Below are 16778 nucleotides of genomic sequence, written 5' to 3' on the forward strand. Positions count from 1 at the left end.
GACAAAACTGAGTAACAGTATTACAGTGTTTGCAAAGCTTCACTGAGAATAGTGTAAAGTTAAGAAGTTATATAAACAGAATGGCTTTAAATTTTTTCAAATTCCATTGGAAGGTTACAACATTGAGAAGTCATATAATTATGAAATTAGACAACTTACTCAGTCCTGTAATGATGGGGCCATTTCCTGTGGGACCCTGACCACCAGTCCCTACTCCAGTCCCACCCACACCTGGAGAAAAGCCATTTCCACCAGGAAGGAATCCATTTCCTCCTGTGCCACCAGGTCTGGAACCACCTACAGCAGGAATACCATCGATACAAAGCCTGCGATATTCATCTATAAAAATCAAACAAGAGCATAGAAGCATTACCTTCTCATCTTTTTACAAAATGGGAGCATGCATCACAAATAACTTGATAATTCTTTTTCACATTTACAAAAGCATGGAGTTTTTGCATTTATATTAGTTATAGGTAAAACTAACTTATATAGAGAATATGTATATGTGTGTGTGTGTGCAGAGAGAGAGAGAGAGTTTTCTGATATAGATATGAAATTTTATAAAAGAAATGGCTTCTTGAAAGATTTACAACTACCAGAATAAAACATATATTTCAGATTACATTGTTTAAATTCATGAAATGTAGATTTCTGTGAGTGAATACGGAATTTCTTACCACAAATATCCATTGCCTCATAGCTATTGTTACACTTATGTGGAGAGGCACTTGGGAACACTCACTTAAGTATAACAGGTATACCTGAGCCAACACCAAAACACCCATATGCCAAGAGAATATCTCTTGAGATAAGATTTTAGAATTTTGACAGAGGAATGTTCTTTGCATAAAAGCTTACTTAGAAAACATTTTGAGATTCTTAAGGGAATGAATTGGAGCCAGAACACTATGGAATGCAGGTGAGACATGTTGAAATAAACATAACCTTAAGAAGTTCAAAGGAAAATGGTTTACGGAAGGTACAGCACTAGGAGTAGGAAGGGCTATAGTCATGAATATACAGTAGAAGGTAAGTTAGACATTTCTGTTTTATTTTAGAAGCATTCTGCAAATTGTAATGTTTCTACATTCAAACCTTGTTCTTTCAGGATCCCGCTAAACAGAGAACTAAAATAGAATAAATATGCCCTGTATTCAGCCACTTTAATAGTAGAAAAGAAATATGCAATGAAAGGGTAGCTATAACTTTAACTCCCACTGAACACTGGTTATCAAAATAATCCTGGCTTTTAAGAAAATTTCCAATGATAATAGAAAGAGTGTGGCAATAAATAATAGCAAACCATAGGGTGGACAGACTGAAGAAGTAACTCAGTGTATCTTTACAACAGAACTTTCCATCTTTTCAGGCTTAATTTTAAAATGAATGCAACATTATTCCTAACTATCCTAACTAATAAATGTACCTAAAAGCACTCACCAGAACCTCTGACAGAACACATCTCCGGAATGGATCCAAGGGCCCAACATCGTCCAGATTCACAGCAACACTGCATTTTAGTAAATCTCCCAGGAAGCTCTTGTGCACAGCGACCATTCACCAGACTGGAGAAACATGTACCTGCTCTTTGATCTGGAGATGGGTAATTAGAAAAACTCCTGATGGACTGTTTATGAGACCTTTTAAAACATGTTTGTAACCTTAAAATAGCATTTAAACAAATTATATAAAGAAAAAAAACTGTAATTGGTGCTGCAGTAGATATTATGCCCTGTAATTTACAGCCATCAACGCTGTGCAGCAGGTAAGGTTGGAGGTGAAAGTCCATGAGCCCATAGTGCTGCCACAGCCTAACTTCATACTCTTAGAAACTGCAGAACTCCAGTTATTATTCTGTCCAAAATGCAAACATATGGTTATAAACCAGGACACAGGCAATAACAAGTGAGTAAAAGTACAAGATATCTCCAAGAGGCCTTGAAGTAATTAAGCAGCCAGCAAAGCATCCAAAAGAATTACCCCAGCTGACCCTAGAAGCATCAGTAAGTAAACCTGAATCCCCCAGCAGCAAATGAGGCTATACAATATCTTCCAACGTTATGACTGAATAAGGAGAGGCTACAAGGTTGTGGAGACATTTGTAGGTCAGATGGGAAATGGTGGACCAGAGGTTCCCTGTGCCTGGATTATTGCCAGGGACCATAGAGCTTAATGTATTTCTGGCCTACTGAGATTTGTTTGGTGTGTGTTGATATAAAAGAAGGTGGCTGCCTAAGAAAAGATAAACTGATTTTTCCTGTTGGTGTACCTATTAGTGGTAATAGATGCTTCAAGAACTGGTGAGCTGTGTAGTCTTTGCTGCAAACCATATCAGTGAATTAAGAAAAATGACCAGATTCGCTTCATCTAATCCTTGAAGTTCAGCTACTTTCCTTTCTTTCTTTGATGCATTAAATTCCAGCAAGGCTGTTTAAAATTCCAGCAAGGCTGTTTAAAATTCTAAAGCAAACAAATGGTATGAAAAATTGAACAGAGTAGGCCAGATGAATAGGTGAAATGATGCCAACCTACAAGAGCTGAAGCTATGAGCACTCTTGTCTAGGTTTCTTGGGGCAAATAGCCCCAAAGAACTTGGGAAAGGAGCTACTAGTTTCCTCAGGGTGACAGAAAGCGATACTGATTTGGGTAAACCAATGTATTTTTCGAAGACTTTTCTAGGATTTGGTGAAAGCCTCTGTATATAGTGATATTTATTCTGGTTTCTCTGTCCAGACCCATAGCTTTGTTGGACAATGTTCCTAGCAGCTTTGCCCCAATCTGCATACTACATGTGCCACTGAGTAGAGAAAAGAGCGCAAGATAAACACAGATCCTGATCTAATGAACTAATATTAGCCTAATTTCTTCAGATAATAAGTGCCTTTTCTCTACACTATAATATCTGTGTTTCTCATCTCTTCAATCAATATCCATTCATTTGGAGCTTGGGTTCCCATGCCCCCTCCTCCAGCTATCATCCCATTACTGCCATCTCTTCGGATGGGTATTTACTAGTTGTTACAGATGACCTGGAAGCCCTTGTTGCTCTCCATAGGAAATATTTCAGTAGTACAGAAAATGACATTAAAATAAAAAGACTAGCGATGAAAGAATATTGTCTAATTGATGTTGTGCCACTGAAATGGCACTGTGAAGCCTATTGGGCCTCTGAACCATTGCTGAGAGTTTGAGAGTTTGAAAGAGCCTAGGTCTATCAGCCCTTGCATTATATTTTAATATAGAGATAATTCATTTTTTTCGCCATTGGCAGACTCAGTCAGCCATCTATGAGCTTGACTAATATCCAGACCAATTAGACAGAAACATTTTTGCTTAGAGAAGTATGTATGAAGAAGGCCTATAGCTAATAAGTTTTTTTTCGGCGCCAGGCCAAGACTTTTTTATTTAAACAATACATTAATTGTCAATCTGTGTTTTATTTAATGGTTTTATATTATCGCCGAGAACTCCAAATTTTTTATATTGTTCTATGCTTTGTTTATTTGTTTTCCTTGTGAGTCGCCCTGAGGCTTTGGCGCTGGGTGCGGCATAGAAATGTCATAAATAAATAAATAAATAAATGCTTTAAAACATATATAATAAAGATAGAAGCCACGCTAAGAACATTTGCACTCACTAAGCAGTGGTATGAACAAAAGATTTGGATCTTAGTTTCCTTCTCAAGGGTAAGTTTCTTATTATTTCATTTACTTGGGTAGGAGTGAAGCAGTCAAAGCACAGAAGAAAAAGGATAAAGGCAAAACTCTCTCTTTCTCTTTGAAGATTTTCTCTCTATTTGCCCATCACCAGTTTTGTTTTCCTCAGTTTATCCTTTCTGTGCAATGTGGGTTGCTGCTGGAACAGGTCTACAGGAATACTGTTGCGCTGCTCTTGTGCCCCACCATAGTCACTGTGCACTTGTGCTCTTAAAGTTATTTTATCTCTTCTAGTTGGCAATTGTACAAACAGAATTGTGAACCATTTTTATTTTTTATGTTTTTAAATTTAATAACACAGAGAAATATACACAAACATATTTTGTAAAGTATACTTTATGGCAAATCATGTAACAATCTTAGTTCTACCACAGCTAGGGGGATTTCAGAAAGTGGCCATTGTTGCAGGTGAGAAAAGATAAATAAATTAGTTTTCAGACTAAAGACTTAATGAAAAGTCCATGAAATTCATTGATGGAAATTCTAGATTATTGAAGTGATCAGCAGCTAACCTCAAGAATGTCCCAAGAATACATTAAATGTACATTTACCAATGCAGTGTGAACCGTCTGTTGATGTCACAAAGCCACGCGGACAAAGGCAAAAATAACTCCCCACAGTATTGGAGCATTCACCAGCATCACATATTCCTGGAATGAGGCTGCACTCATTAATATCTGGAGAAAGAACACATTCAGAAAATGTTTATATATACTTTTCAAGAAGTAATAGTTGCAAAAGTTGGTCCACTTGCCATTCTATTCCTGTTCGCACACATAATATCACATTATAGCTCAATGCCATATTCCAGGAGTGCCCAAACTGAGGCTCAGGAGCCACATGAGTTTATACTGCAGCTCGCAGAGGGCTCAGAGCCCTCCCCCCCCGCCCATTCCCCCTTGGTCCAGATCCCAGAGATGGCATGGGTGTGATCGCAGTGCACTTTCCTGAGGCCAGCAGTGCATCCTACTTGGGTCGGGATGGAAACTTTGCGAGAGCTTGTCCCAACATACCCAACCCATTCCTGCTGACAAGATGCTTTGGCAGTTCTACCACTGCTCCAGGTGGCAAATCTGGTGGTGCTATTGGAGATAGTGGCATTTCTTTAGCATCTTTGGCAGGGCCACCTGGGCTGCAGTCCTACCCCCAGTGAAGAGGCTGAAGATGGAACAGATCCAAGCAGACCACAAGCTCTTCTTTCAGGGCTTCTAAAGAGGATGTGGGGTAATTGGTTGGGAACAAAAGAGGGACCAAAAGTAACAACCTCTCGTGCATCATTTGCTCCACCTCTGGTTTCTTCACTGAGGGTAGGGCTGCAGCTAAGGCAGCTGCCTTTGAAAATGCTGAGGAAATACTGTCACCACCAGAATAACCACTGCTGCCTCAGGCAATTCCAAGAACATCACCAGATGTGCTGCCTAGAGCAGTGGTGGAGGTAGACCCACCAAAGCAGGAGCAAGCAGGGGATCCTGGGGCAAGTTTTTTTGAGGTTCAGGACAAGATCTGGTAGGGCTGGAAGCCTCAAGAGAGCTTGCCCCAGCAAGCCCCATGCCACTCCTGCTGTCTTTAAAAAGCCAACTTCAAAAGAGGCATCATTTCCCCCTTCCTGAATGTGGAGAGAGTGGAGACCAGTCATAGCTCCAAACAGCATTTGTTTATGCAACAGGCTTTGAAGAAGGCTATCCTTACTGCTGCTTGTCCCTTCTGCAGCTCCTTCTAAGTTTCCTGATAGGACATGATTTTCAAGGTAGAGTTCTAACAAAGAATCCTTAGCACTTCTCACTAAATTGTCAGGATTCTGTCTGTGACAACAGCAAAAACAAACAAAACACAACAAAACCACAAACCAAAACCAAAAAAACTCCTGCTATTTTTCATTAACATTGATATTTGCTTCGAGTAGTTCTTGTTTCTAGAGGTCCATTTCTTTGGGAAGCATCCCAAAGTTAGTGTTCCAGGTGTTAATATGTCTTATAATGCACATTAAAAAACAAGCACTGATAAGAAAGAACAAATTTTCATAAAGTCATAATAATTATAAAAAATATTTGTTCATGTCTCATGGCTCTGAAACATCTGACATTTACTGTATGTGGTTCTTCCACTGAGCACCGAGGCAATATGCTAACTATGCCAGCTAGATTGTTGACAATTTGATCTGCACCAGAATATCTTGGAGATTTTTAAGTTCCCTGCATTGATGTACCACTGTTCTTTTAATAAACCTGCCAGATCTGCACACTAAATGTCACTTAGCATGATCAAATGCAATGGAGCATACTCAGTAGATGCAACAGAAACCCTGTACCCTATTGCTGCCCCATAAATGAAGTCAGACTTTACTAACCAATAGAAAATACGCATGAAATAAAACTACATTTAGAAAGAGGACCAGACGGTTGGATTATTAAACTCCTAAAGGATAAAAAAAAACTTGGTTCACACAATAACCATGTCTTTAAAAATTAGGCTATTTGTCTAGTTACAAGTTCACTTTTGGCTTGTTGTATTATCTGAAGCCACATGATATGGCTACAGAGATCAGGCAAACTCAGTGAATATGCAGCCATCATGATTAATAACCATCCACAGCTTTGTCCTCCATTAATCTGTCCAGTCCCCTTTTAGAGCCATCCAAATTGGCAGCCATTGGTACACTTTGCAGAAGTGGATTCCAGTTATGCACTGTACAAAGAAGTATCTCTTTTTATCTGTCCCGAATTTCCCAGCATTTAGCTGCATTGGGTGATCCTAAATCTAGTATTATGAGAAAGGAAGAAAAATGTCTCCCAGTTCATTTTTCCACCATAACATGAGTGAAAAGTTTGTTATACCTCTTAGTCTTTTAGTACTTGTTTTTATTCTAAGCTGAAAGACAATACTGTTTCCACCATATCCAGCTGCCTTTTAAGTTGTATGGAAACCAAACTAATAGCACTGTCCACATAAAAGCAAACAGGTTCCCAAATCCTTTGGCCTGTATTATTCGTCACTTGAAAGATGTTCTGAAATTGCAGCTGGTACAGAATACAGAAACTGTTGCCCCCTAGGAACATATTATATCAATATACTTAGTCCAATTTTCTACAACATTCTTGGCCAATTCAAAGGGCTGGATTGAATTGGTAATCATTAGTTGCCCTCATGGTGCTGGACTGTAATTCCCATTACAACTAGTAAGCATGGCTAATGGTCAAAGATGATCAGAGTTGCAGCTCAGCAAAACCAGGAAGTGAAATGGCAACCACATGGCAAAGACCTTATGCTCACCTCATTCTTTCTGTCTCTTTGCTACTTTCAATTCTAAAAAGTGTATGAATAGCAGCATAATACTGAGGTTCACATCCCTCATGTTATCCTTATGGCCTACTTTTTACCACACATCAAAATGCAAAAGAACCTCTCTATGCAATTAGTTGCTTGTGCTACATGCCACCCAGCTAGCTTGAGTTCAGTTTCAAACACACTCGTGAGAGTTCCCAGTTTAGCTCAATTCTCTGATGCAATAAGAATTGGTGTAAAGCACTTGGGTACTGGGTACTGTGTTATTCATGCAACCAAGAACACACTGAGGATGCCTAATGATTTGTATGCCTGGAGGAAAGGCAACCACTTGGGTACAACAGGAAATGCTTTTAAGGAGCACTCTTAATGGTTGCTTGCCAGCTTTTTTCACATGTTCCTAAAATCATATGTATTCATTTAAATTTGGAAGCCATTTTCTCTGCTATAAAAACCCCAAAGATCCTTACAAACAATAATTAAATAAATCTTAATAAGTTAATTATATGAATTTTAAATTAATACATTTTACCAATGCATTTTATTAAGCAACTTAGTATGAAATCTGCACATTTTTCCTTATTTATAAAAAAATCCATTCTTTAAAAAAAACCACTGCTAATGAATACATGTTTCAGCAGACATCTGCTTTGAGTAGCCAAACCAGCTTCTGCTTTTTATTCTTTCTACTAAAAGAACATTTAAATGTCAAATGGTACCAATCTTTTAAATCACGGACTATTTTAAAATCAAAATGTGGTAAGTGTGAAATTCTATGCAAATTTAGACAGAAAAACAGCTGGGGTATGCTAGGAGTTGTAGGTCTCTTTGCATTCTTTACGTTTACTCAAAGATAAGTCCCACTGTATCAATACTGTTGACTTCCACTAAATGTGAATAGTATTTTAGAATAAAATTCTAAATTTAGGAAGGAACTTGGCAGGACTAGGAAGGAAGGAACTTGGCAGGACTACCTTCTGAATAGACATGCATAGATTGGTTTGTAAGCAACAAAAATTTGTAGCTCTCTAAAAAAAATAAAGATGCCATCATTACACTAAAACGCATTAATCATTTTATCAAGGTACAATTTCTTGAAATGTTGACAAAGTCTAAAAGCAGCTAAACCACAGAAGCTTGACCAAAAAGAGCTTATTTTTATATAGAATCTGATCATCTAAACAAACAAACAAATAAATAATAAAACTGATTTGGCAGTTCCCCTTAGAAAGGAGTTTCATAGTGAAGAAACTGTTGAGAAAGCTTATGCTGAACTCCTCTAACTTTTAAATCCATGTCCAAGGTGTTCAGGGAAACTGTGATAAACAATGAAACTGTTCTCACCTAGGTAGGCTCACTTGCTTTTACTGTCAAAACTCATTGGGCCAATACACAACAGCTCCATGGAAGGTAAGCTTTTGTAGTTCCTATCCCCACATTCTTCCAACATGTATAATGAACCTGTCTAGTTTATAAATGTTTCCAGATGTGTACCTCACAAGGAAGGTCCAAGATGCCAATGTATATTGCTTCTATTTAAATATATTTAGATTGCAGGTGAATCTGCTTCTTAAGTATGTGTCTCCACATGGTCACCCAGTAATATAAGAAGAGGAAATCTGAATTACATGCAAAATTGCCTGAAGAAGCTTCAAACAACCTGGACATTGTGCACAATTAGTTTACAGACCAAACATCTCCCATTCAAATATTGCAGTGTTTAGTTAGAAACATGTAGGACGTAAGCAAGTCTGTCTGCTGCATGTAAATTCGTTCTTAGCTGATGGATTTGTTTATCAACTCCACAGCATCTCCTAAGTAGACCCAGAATGTGGGACCACACCAATATTGTTTATTGAACATTAAACATAATCGGACAGAAGCCCTCTTAAATTGCCATGGGAGCAGGGATACTGTAAGGGAGAAACTGATGTAAGCATCAGACAAGACCAGGGATGTAGGAACCTATATTTTAAGAATTACACCTAAGGGAAAACGGTATGGCTATTAAACTGTTAGCAAATTCCCAGCTGTGGGACATTTTAATTATTAGCCTGCCTGCCAGCCAAGCAAATCAACTTCCCTGTTTGTTAGCTAGAATTCAACTGCTTTACTAAAATGCTTTCACTGAACAGGATATGATAAATAGCTTGGCGTATATATAATAGATTGCAAATGCTCATGAATGGATATTTTCCTTTTCATTATTAGCAAGATTAGTAACATTATTAACAAAGTAACTCAATCTTTATCAGCCACTGCGCAACCATTGAAAGACAAGGACCCACACTTCATAAAACAAGAAACAAAAGGTCCTATAAATCTTGAGCTTAAAACTCAAATATAACAGAGAACTCATGTTGCATCAGGATTGGCCAAACCCAATGATACCACCTTGTTAATTGTATCCAAACAGCAAGGGCTTTAATGGAAGGAAATTTCCTGTGAACTTCTAGAGTGCAGCTCTCTCCCTCCATGTCTTTTTAGATGTTACGAGTGGGAGTTAGGCTCATGTGGACCTACTGTACATGGTATCTGCTCTGTTTTGTTCTCCATAAGGAAAAGTGATCACTCCAACTGACAGGCCATGCAGTCATTCCAACAGAGTATCCCCTTGTCTTTAGGTTTCCTCCTTTATGGACTGGTTCACTAGTGAGCAGCTGGGTAATTGAGTGGGTGGTAGAGACAGAACATTCTCTCACTGGGGACAAAGGACTGTCTAAGGCCAGAAGGTTCAACTACCTTTTAAAAACATTGTAAGATTCTTTTATAGACATGATTTTAAAGGTTGGGTTAACTTAATTTTGTAAATGGTTTTTAATAAGCATTTTGAAGGCTACAGTCTTATGCCTACTTAACTGGGAAAAACCCCTATTCCACTGAGTAGAATGTCTGAGCAGGCAGGCTTAGGATTGCATGTCAGTCTTGATCTTTTAATGAAAGTGTTTTTTAACGTGATGCCAGCAATGCTGCAAATAATAGAGGTAATGAGTTCCAGGAAGATTAAGAAATATGTACATCTTTTTCATCTTCCATTATATTAAAATGCTACTACACTAAACAAAAAATTATTCACGAAGTGTGAAGAGCGTGAAAAATAAAATAATCTCCACATACATAAAGTGTAAGTTTTGTTAAGTAACATAAACTCTGTGCTCATAAGTAATATAAGCTACAATAAAGTTTGTCTTCTTACATTATTGAGGATGCTGTCCTATAGCCAATTACCCTGGAATTGAACTCCATTGAATTCAATGGGAGTTATTTCTCCGTATATACAATCATAGGACTGTGCTATTAGGCAAATTTGGTTCGGCTAGGTATTGAAAGAATAATGTGAACACTTATTCATATTACTGCCAGGCAAAAAGGTTTCCTTCAAGCATATTAAAGCACATCTGGCTTTTCAAATCCAAAAGAAAAAAACCCCCTGAAATTTCATGACTCCTAGTTTATTTTCTTTTTAAAAGAAAATTGGATAGTTTATGTCAAAGTCCTGTTAAAAACTGGCATCTTGCCTAGGTAAGGCTTGTAAGACTTTTGCCCCTTTGTAATGTTTGATCTAGCTTTATACATATGAGGAGGGGAAAGGAACTGGCAGAGTACTTGCTGGTGAGATCACGTATGTTGAAAAAAATTAAATAAAATCCAGATTAAAGCAAGTATTGATTGAATAGTGTCCCTCTCTTCCTATGAGAAACAGAGAGCAATCCATTTGAGGAAGTATAATTTAATTTGCCCTAACCTTACAATCGTCTGTGCCGGCAATCTTTTCATATTTTGGAACTTTTCCCATATAGAAGGAGCTCAACTTAAACAATAAATAGTATCTTCCTTCAGAATCCTAAAGAATTCTTGTTTGAAAGGTCCTTCCTTTCACATTAGCATTTAAATGTGAATGAGCATTTCCAAAGCATATTTTGGGAGAAATCTTTGTAAATGATTTGTCAGTTGTTTGTCATAATTTGTTCCAGAATTATATTGTCATTTTTACACACCATAGTTTAACAGAGTACTTTTCGTTTTGTGATTATAGTACTGTTTATTTTACATATTTGCAGTAGTGCATATGACAATTCTATATTGACATTAGAGCACCTAGAGCATAACTTCTGAGAAAGGTCTGGGGAGGAGACATTCTTTCAAATATCCATGTCTTAAGTCATGCAATGTTTTAAATATAAGCACTCTGAATTATAGATTGAAAGCCTATAATTTCTTAAAGCATTGGTAAGAAACTAACATCATCTAGTCCCAATTAGGAAGATTCTTCCACTTGTGAAACAGGAAGTCCCCTCTCTGAACCAAATACAGGGAGCTGGGATAGAAACTGCATTAAGGAAGCAGGCATCCATTTTGCTACTGAGGTCTATTATGTTTGTGGATGAACAGAGGAACAGACACCATTGGACAGAAATGTTTGGGTAAATTAATTATGCAAGTTTTCACTTATTTGCTCATTTTCAGAATTCTCAAAGGGGAAAAATGTAACATTCAGTTCTCAAGTGTAGGAGCAGTATTATAACAGGTCCAAATGACCAACAAATTTATTGTCTATAATGCTCCCTAAAGTTGTACATCATTGCAGTATCCTTTAAACTGACTGATAACACAGATAAAACAGGGAAAATTATCTGTACAAAACTGGACGCATGTTTCCTTGGAACTATGTTATGAATAAATCGGATTTAGAATATATAATAAAAGCAAAGTTAACAATAAATAATGCTGTATATTACCAGAAAACCTTTGTCTTTACTCAGTAAACATTTTCAAACATGCTGTTGTTTTCACAATAACAGTATAAATAATGAGGTGAGAGCAGCTATAGTTGCTAAATATAGCTGCATAAAGTACAGATACCATGCAGGCAAAGGAAGTGTGGGTATGTTCTTGGCTTACATGCTGTGTAATGGAATGTCACTTTTCCCAAATTGGTTCTTTACAAAACTTCACTATAACTTAGGATATGTTTCTCCCTCAATTCAGTAACTCTCTCTGGTATAACAATCCCATGTTTGGAAATTAATCTGTCAAATAAGGAAGGCACAGTGGTGATTTTACAGCCTGACCTAGGAATATGGCAGCTATGGCGATACAAACAGCGCCTTGCATTGCCTTAGCTATCAGGCCATTTTACATATGCTGGGTGTTCTCTCCTTCATCCTACTGTTAGGTGAGATCCAATGAATCATTGCACTGAGCACCACCCATGCCTATACTGTGACTAACAGGAAATTACAGAACAAGGAATGTTCCTTTTTTCCTGGGCCTGTTTTATTGCTGATTAGGTATATTTACCTAACAAGGTACCTGTACACTGCACTTAGATATGCAAATAGGGAATAGTTTTTGCCCCAGTACTGAGGCTAGTTCTAGCATCCATTTTGCAATAGGGGACCCTCAGGCCTGTTCCTAGGCACTCAAAAGCAGAATGCTGAGACCTAGAATTGATCATACAAGAAGTATTTGAATCTGGGACTAGAGCCTGCTGCAAAAAAAGCAGTTGCTCCTGTATTTTGAAAATAGTGTAGAAATAGAAATAACACTACAACATTTTTAATTGAATAGATATCCTACAACATATATTCTTGTAGGAAAAATGGAAGGGCTACACATGGACAAAGGGCAGTGGTGCATATCCTTGCAGGTGATAGAAGAGATTGTGAAAGAACAAATGGTACAAAATTAAAATGTAAATATTCTCAAACAGATGGTACTTGCTTTGTCTCCTTGGTTTAGACAGGGCCATAGCATGGACACTTTTTTTGTTTTGTCAAGCAGTTTCAAGGTCAGACTTTGTGCCATGCTGTTGGACACTGTTCCTCAGCCTTCAAAGCACAGGACAGCTACCAAAATGCCCAAGCTGAAAAATAACCTCTAGTGAAATGTCAATAGATCTCAACCTACTTACATGTACTCCTTTGGTAGCTATGGGCAATTTCTGTTACTGCCACCCACTTCTAAGGCTGCCCTTACTGATCTACCAACACTAGCTTGGTCACTGAAAATTGTTGTAATTAAGAAATTGTCCAAAAGAATGAGAGCTAATATGACCTGTATGAACTGAAGAAAAAGAAGGAAAAGTAATTTTCAGCCTTAACTTCCAATGGTTGCAGCCTCAGCACAGGGGCCCTCAAAAACAGGGGCCCGAGGCTTCGGCGAATGGGGCGGCATAAAAATGTTTTAATAAATAAATAAATAAATAAATAAATAAACATCCTCTCCTTCCACATACACTCTAGATCTGCACACCCAACCCTGCAAAGCAGGTTTGGTGGAGACACAGGAAAGTGCAGGGGAAGGTGCAAAATCATTCTGTCAGCAGTTCCCTCCTACTGGTAGAACAACAGCATTGGATACAACCTTTTGTATTTGCAGTCTAGGAATACCAAATCCACATATTCTGACATACACATCCAAAAAACAGATCTGATATTACCTTAATTTGGGCATTTTATTAAAATACTTTGAAAGAAAGTCAAACCCTATTACATAAGCTAGAGGCACTGCATCAAGCAGTAGATTTGGGCCCAATCGAAGGAGTTAATTTGAACAGCAGTTTTAATTTACCCTTTAGATCTGGCTGACAGCTGTCAAAGGAGCAGGAAAGATGCCTTTCGTCCTGCTAAAGGGGACTGTGCTTATGTCTATGAAAAAGCTTTCACTGACCTGTATGAGCTCACATTGACCGTTCACTCTTGTGCTTACCACTGAAAGCCACAGTGCAAGTGCTTTGACACAATAAACCAATGAAAATTATCCAGACACTTTTGGTGATCCATTACACTTACCTTCACATTTCTGAGTTGCTTCATTCTGTTTGTGGCCAGCAGGGCATTTACATTCATAGGATCCAACAGTATTGATACAGTTTCCCCCTTGGCAGATTCCAGGGATAGCCTGACATTCATCAACATCTGAAATAAAATAGGCAGAACTATGACAAAAATATGTGCCTCAGTGTTCTAATAAATACTGTAGAGGGAACCTGATATGATCGCTAGTACAATCTACACTAACATTGTCTGCACTGGTGCCTTCTAGAAACTTTGGAGTTTGGCTCACATCAGCCCCAGCCATCAAGGCCACTGGTCAGAAATTCCTGGAGTTCTAGTCAAGAACATATGAAGTACATGAGGTTGAGGGAGGCTATGCTGGAGGCATTCATGCTGATGGCAAGGTGAATATCAAAGTTTTCACTTCAATCATTACATTAGTTATTTTATGATTTTATTATTTATTTAGTCATTATTCATGCTTGCATACTGCCTTATTTCCTAAAACAACATTAGTATGGTGGACTTGCACAACCATTCAAAACAGTGAAACCTGAAAACGATAATAAAAATGATAAGAATTTGCAAACAGTAAAACGTTAAAGCAACAGAGCAACTACACAATTTGAAAGGGTAACTTAAAAATATGAGTCTTCACACCCTTTCTAAAAGCCACCAGAGTAGGAGCCATTAATAGCTTTTGAGGCAGCACATTCCACAGTGCAGAAGCAATAGCAGAGAAAGTACTTTAACTCGTGCCCAACAACCTGGCCTCTGCAAGTAATAGTAATGTTAAGAGAACCCTTCCAGCAGATCTTAATGTAACTGGACAGGATCTTAATGAGTCTGAAGTTTCTCTGAAAAGCCAGGCCTAAGACATTAGCTGCTTTAAACATTAAAAATAACATCTTGAAGTTAGTCTGGAAGCAATTAGTAACTACTTTACTAGTAACTCTTTCAAAACTGATGCAGTATTGTCCCAGTATCATATCATGCAGCAGTTAGCAGCACAGCTGCCACATTTTGCTCCAGTGAAATTCTGGTTGATCTTCAGTGACAGCCCAATGTAAATCACACTGCAGTAGTTTTGGCATGATGTAACCAAGTCCTCAACATTCCATACAACCTAGAAGCTCAAGCCTTGTCAGGCCATAGGTGGCAGGGGTTAAATTTATGTTTCTTTTCATTTATGAATTCCTGAATCTCTGTGTATCCTGAGTATACACTTTTGGGTGGCCTGATTTCACTTCCACACTTAGCAACCTCAGTTCAGCATTACAGGAAATTCTTTTATTTAAAACCCGCCAACCAACAAAAACAGTTCTCATTCCAGTGACGCAGTGATTTGAAGACAAGTATATTGCAGGCAAAATGAGTTTGGAAGATTTTACTGTCATCCAGTTAAACATAGCTTATCATAACCACTGATTGTCAAAATTTACTGAAAAAGTTTATATTTATTCCTGAAGCTCTGCTGAGTTTATTTAGAATAGTACAGCCTCCATAAAACTTCATTTAGATTAGAGAGGAGGTAAAACTATGTGAACTTCTGCATATCCTTCCCATATTGCTTTCACAATGCTTTTTTTAAAGTTTAGATATGTTGTCTGGGCTGTCTGAGAAACTATTTGAAGGTACATTAGGAGAATTAGTTTTACTCCTAACAAGCAGGGTCTTATGCATTCAAGGATTTGGAAGCATGGTCTTCTCAAGAAGATTACTGACTCTGCAGCTACTTTTCAATGAACAAGTTAGATTTAAATCATTTTCTTGATAGTAATTGCCATAGTTATCACTTCTATTTCTCCTCTCAGAAAGCTTATAGAAACTAAAATTTACATTTATTTTGGGTCTCAGTTATGCTAATTCAGTAGATCAAAGACTCTCAGCTCAGTCCTTGCAATGATCCAACTGATCCTAGTGTGCCTAACAAATGCAGAGCTTTGCAGACCTTGCACATGGGTTTGTCCTTTGTTCACACAACTCTGGCTAACTCCATAACAGGAGGCTGGTCCAATGGATTGGGGGACTGATAAATAAATTACTGTGTGACAGTGTGATCCCTACTGCATTAAAGGAGAAGACAGAAAAACAGTAAAAAGCTGATCTCCCTGAACCCCCCCCAAACCCACCTTCCTTCACCCAGAATTAGATTTAGGCCAACTATAGCTTTGTCAAAAATACCCCTTCCCTCAAGAGAGTACTAGCATCGCAAGTGCTCTTGGATGAAACTAATCTTCCAATCTATTTTGAGAGAAGTTAAGAATATGTGCTTAAAGAAACACACAAGTGCTTACAAAAAAAAGAAAGAAAGAGATGGTTGGAAATAAATAGACCAATTAAATAGAGAGCCAATTCTACATGACCTGTCCTTAACTTCTGGTGTGAAATACTTTTGGTGTCACCATGAGAGTGGGTCTTCTGGCAGCACCAAGGCTGTGGATCCTTCTGACTTGGGAGATATATTTAGTTCTCAATCTGTTCATTTTTCACTACCTATTGAACACCTATATAGTTAGGCAATCAAATGTATTATTTTCATAAAGTATTGTCATACTTGTCACATTGTTCAGATAATTAAAGGAGGAGGAAAAAATAAAGCAAAGCCTGTTATAAAAGCATTTAAAGTAAATCATAGTTACACAGATTTGTTTTTGTTGACTGAGTAGCCTCATAATGGAAGCTACTGCTAACACAAACTACCTCCCTCCTGATGCAAGGGCTGAACCTGTGGCTCACAGTGAACTCAGGGCTGGCTAAGGCAAATTCTTCACTGTAATTTCAAGGCAGCTGCTCTTGCAGCAAGTGTAGCCAACTCAGAAGCTAAGTAGTTTCTGATGCTAGCCAGCCCTCACATTTCTCAGAATGAGCCAGGACTCCATCATTCACGTCAAATTCAAAGCACCAATGCATGGCAGGCTAGGCAAAGAAAAGAAACATCTCAGACCCCAAGGGCAGGTTTCTGAATCTGGCCAAAGCCTATATTTAGATCCAACTG

At 38.0% G+C, this 16778-nt stretch overlaps 1 protein-coding gene across 2 annotated transcripts in view; it reads right to left on the reverse strand.

Annotated features, from left to right (window-relative positions):
• FBN2 (fibrillin 2) overlaps positions 1-16778 on the reverse strand; it is a 191646-nt gene that overhangs the window by 121410 nt on the left and 53458 nt on the right. For both annotated transcript variants that reach the window (XM_044446643.1, XM_044446642.1), the window contains exons 7-10: positions 13796-13921; positions 4271-4396; positions 1444-1596; positions 160-339 (exon numbers count right to left, since the gene is read on the reverse strand). In XM_044446643.1, coding sequence (XP_044302578.1) covers positions 160-339; positions 1444-1596; positions 4271-4396; positions 13796-13921 — 585 coding nt within the window. The remainder of the gene's footprint in view (positions 1-159; positions 340-1443; positions 1597-4270; positions 4397-13795; positions 13922-16778) is intronic.

Source organism: Varanus komodoensis, unplaced genomic scaffold (assembly GCF_004798865.1).
Source record: "Varanus komodoensis strain SLA01 unplaced genomic scaffold, ASM479886v1 scaffold5, whole genome shotgun sequence".
In the NCBI taxonomy this organism is placed as follows: Eukaryota; Metazoa; Chordata; class Lepidosauria; order Squamata; family Varanidae; genus Varanus; species Varanus komodoensis.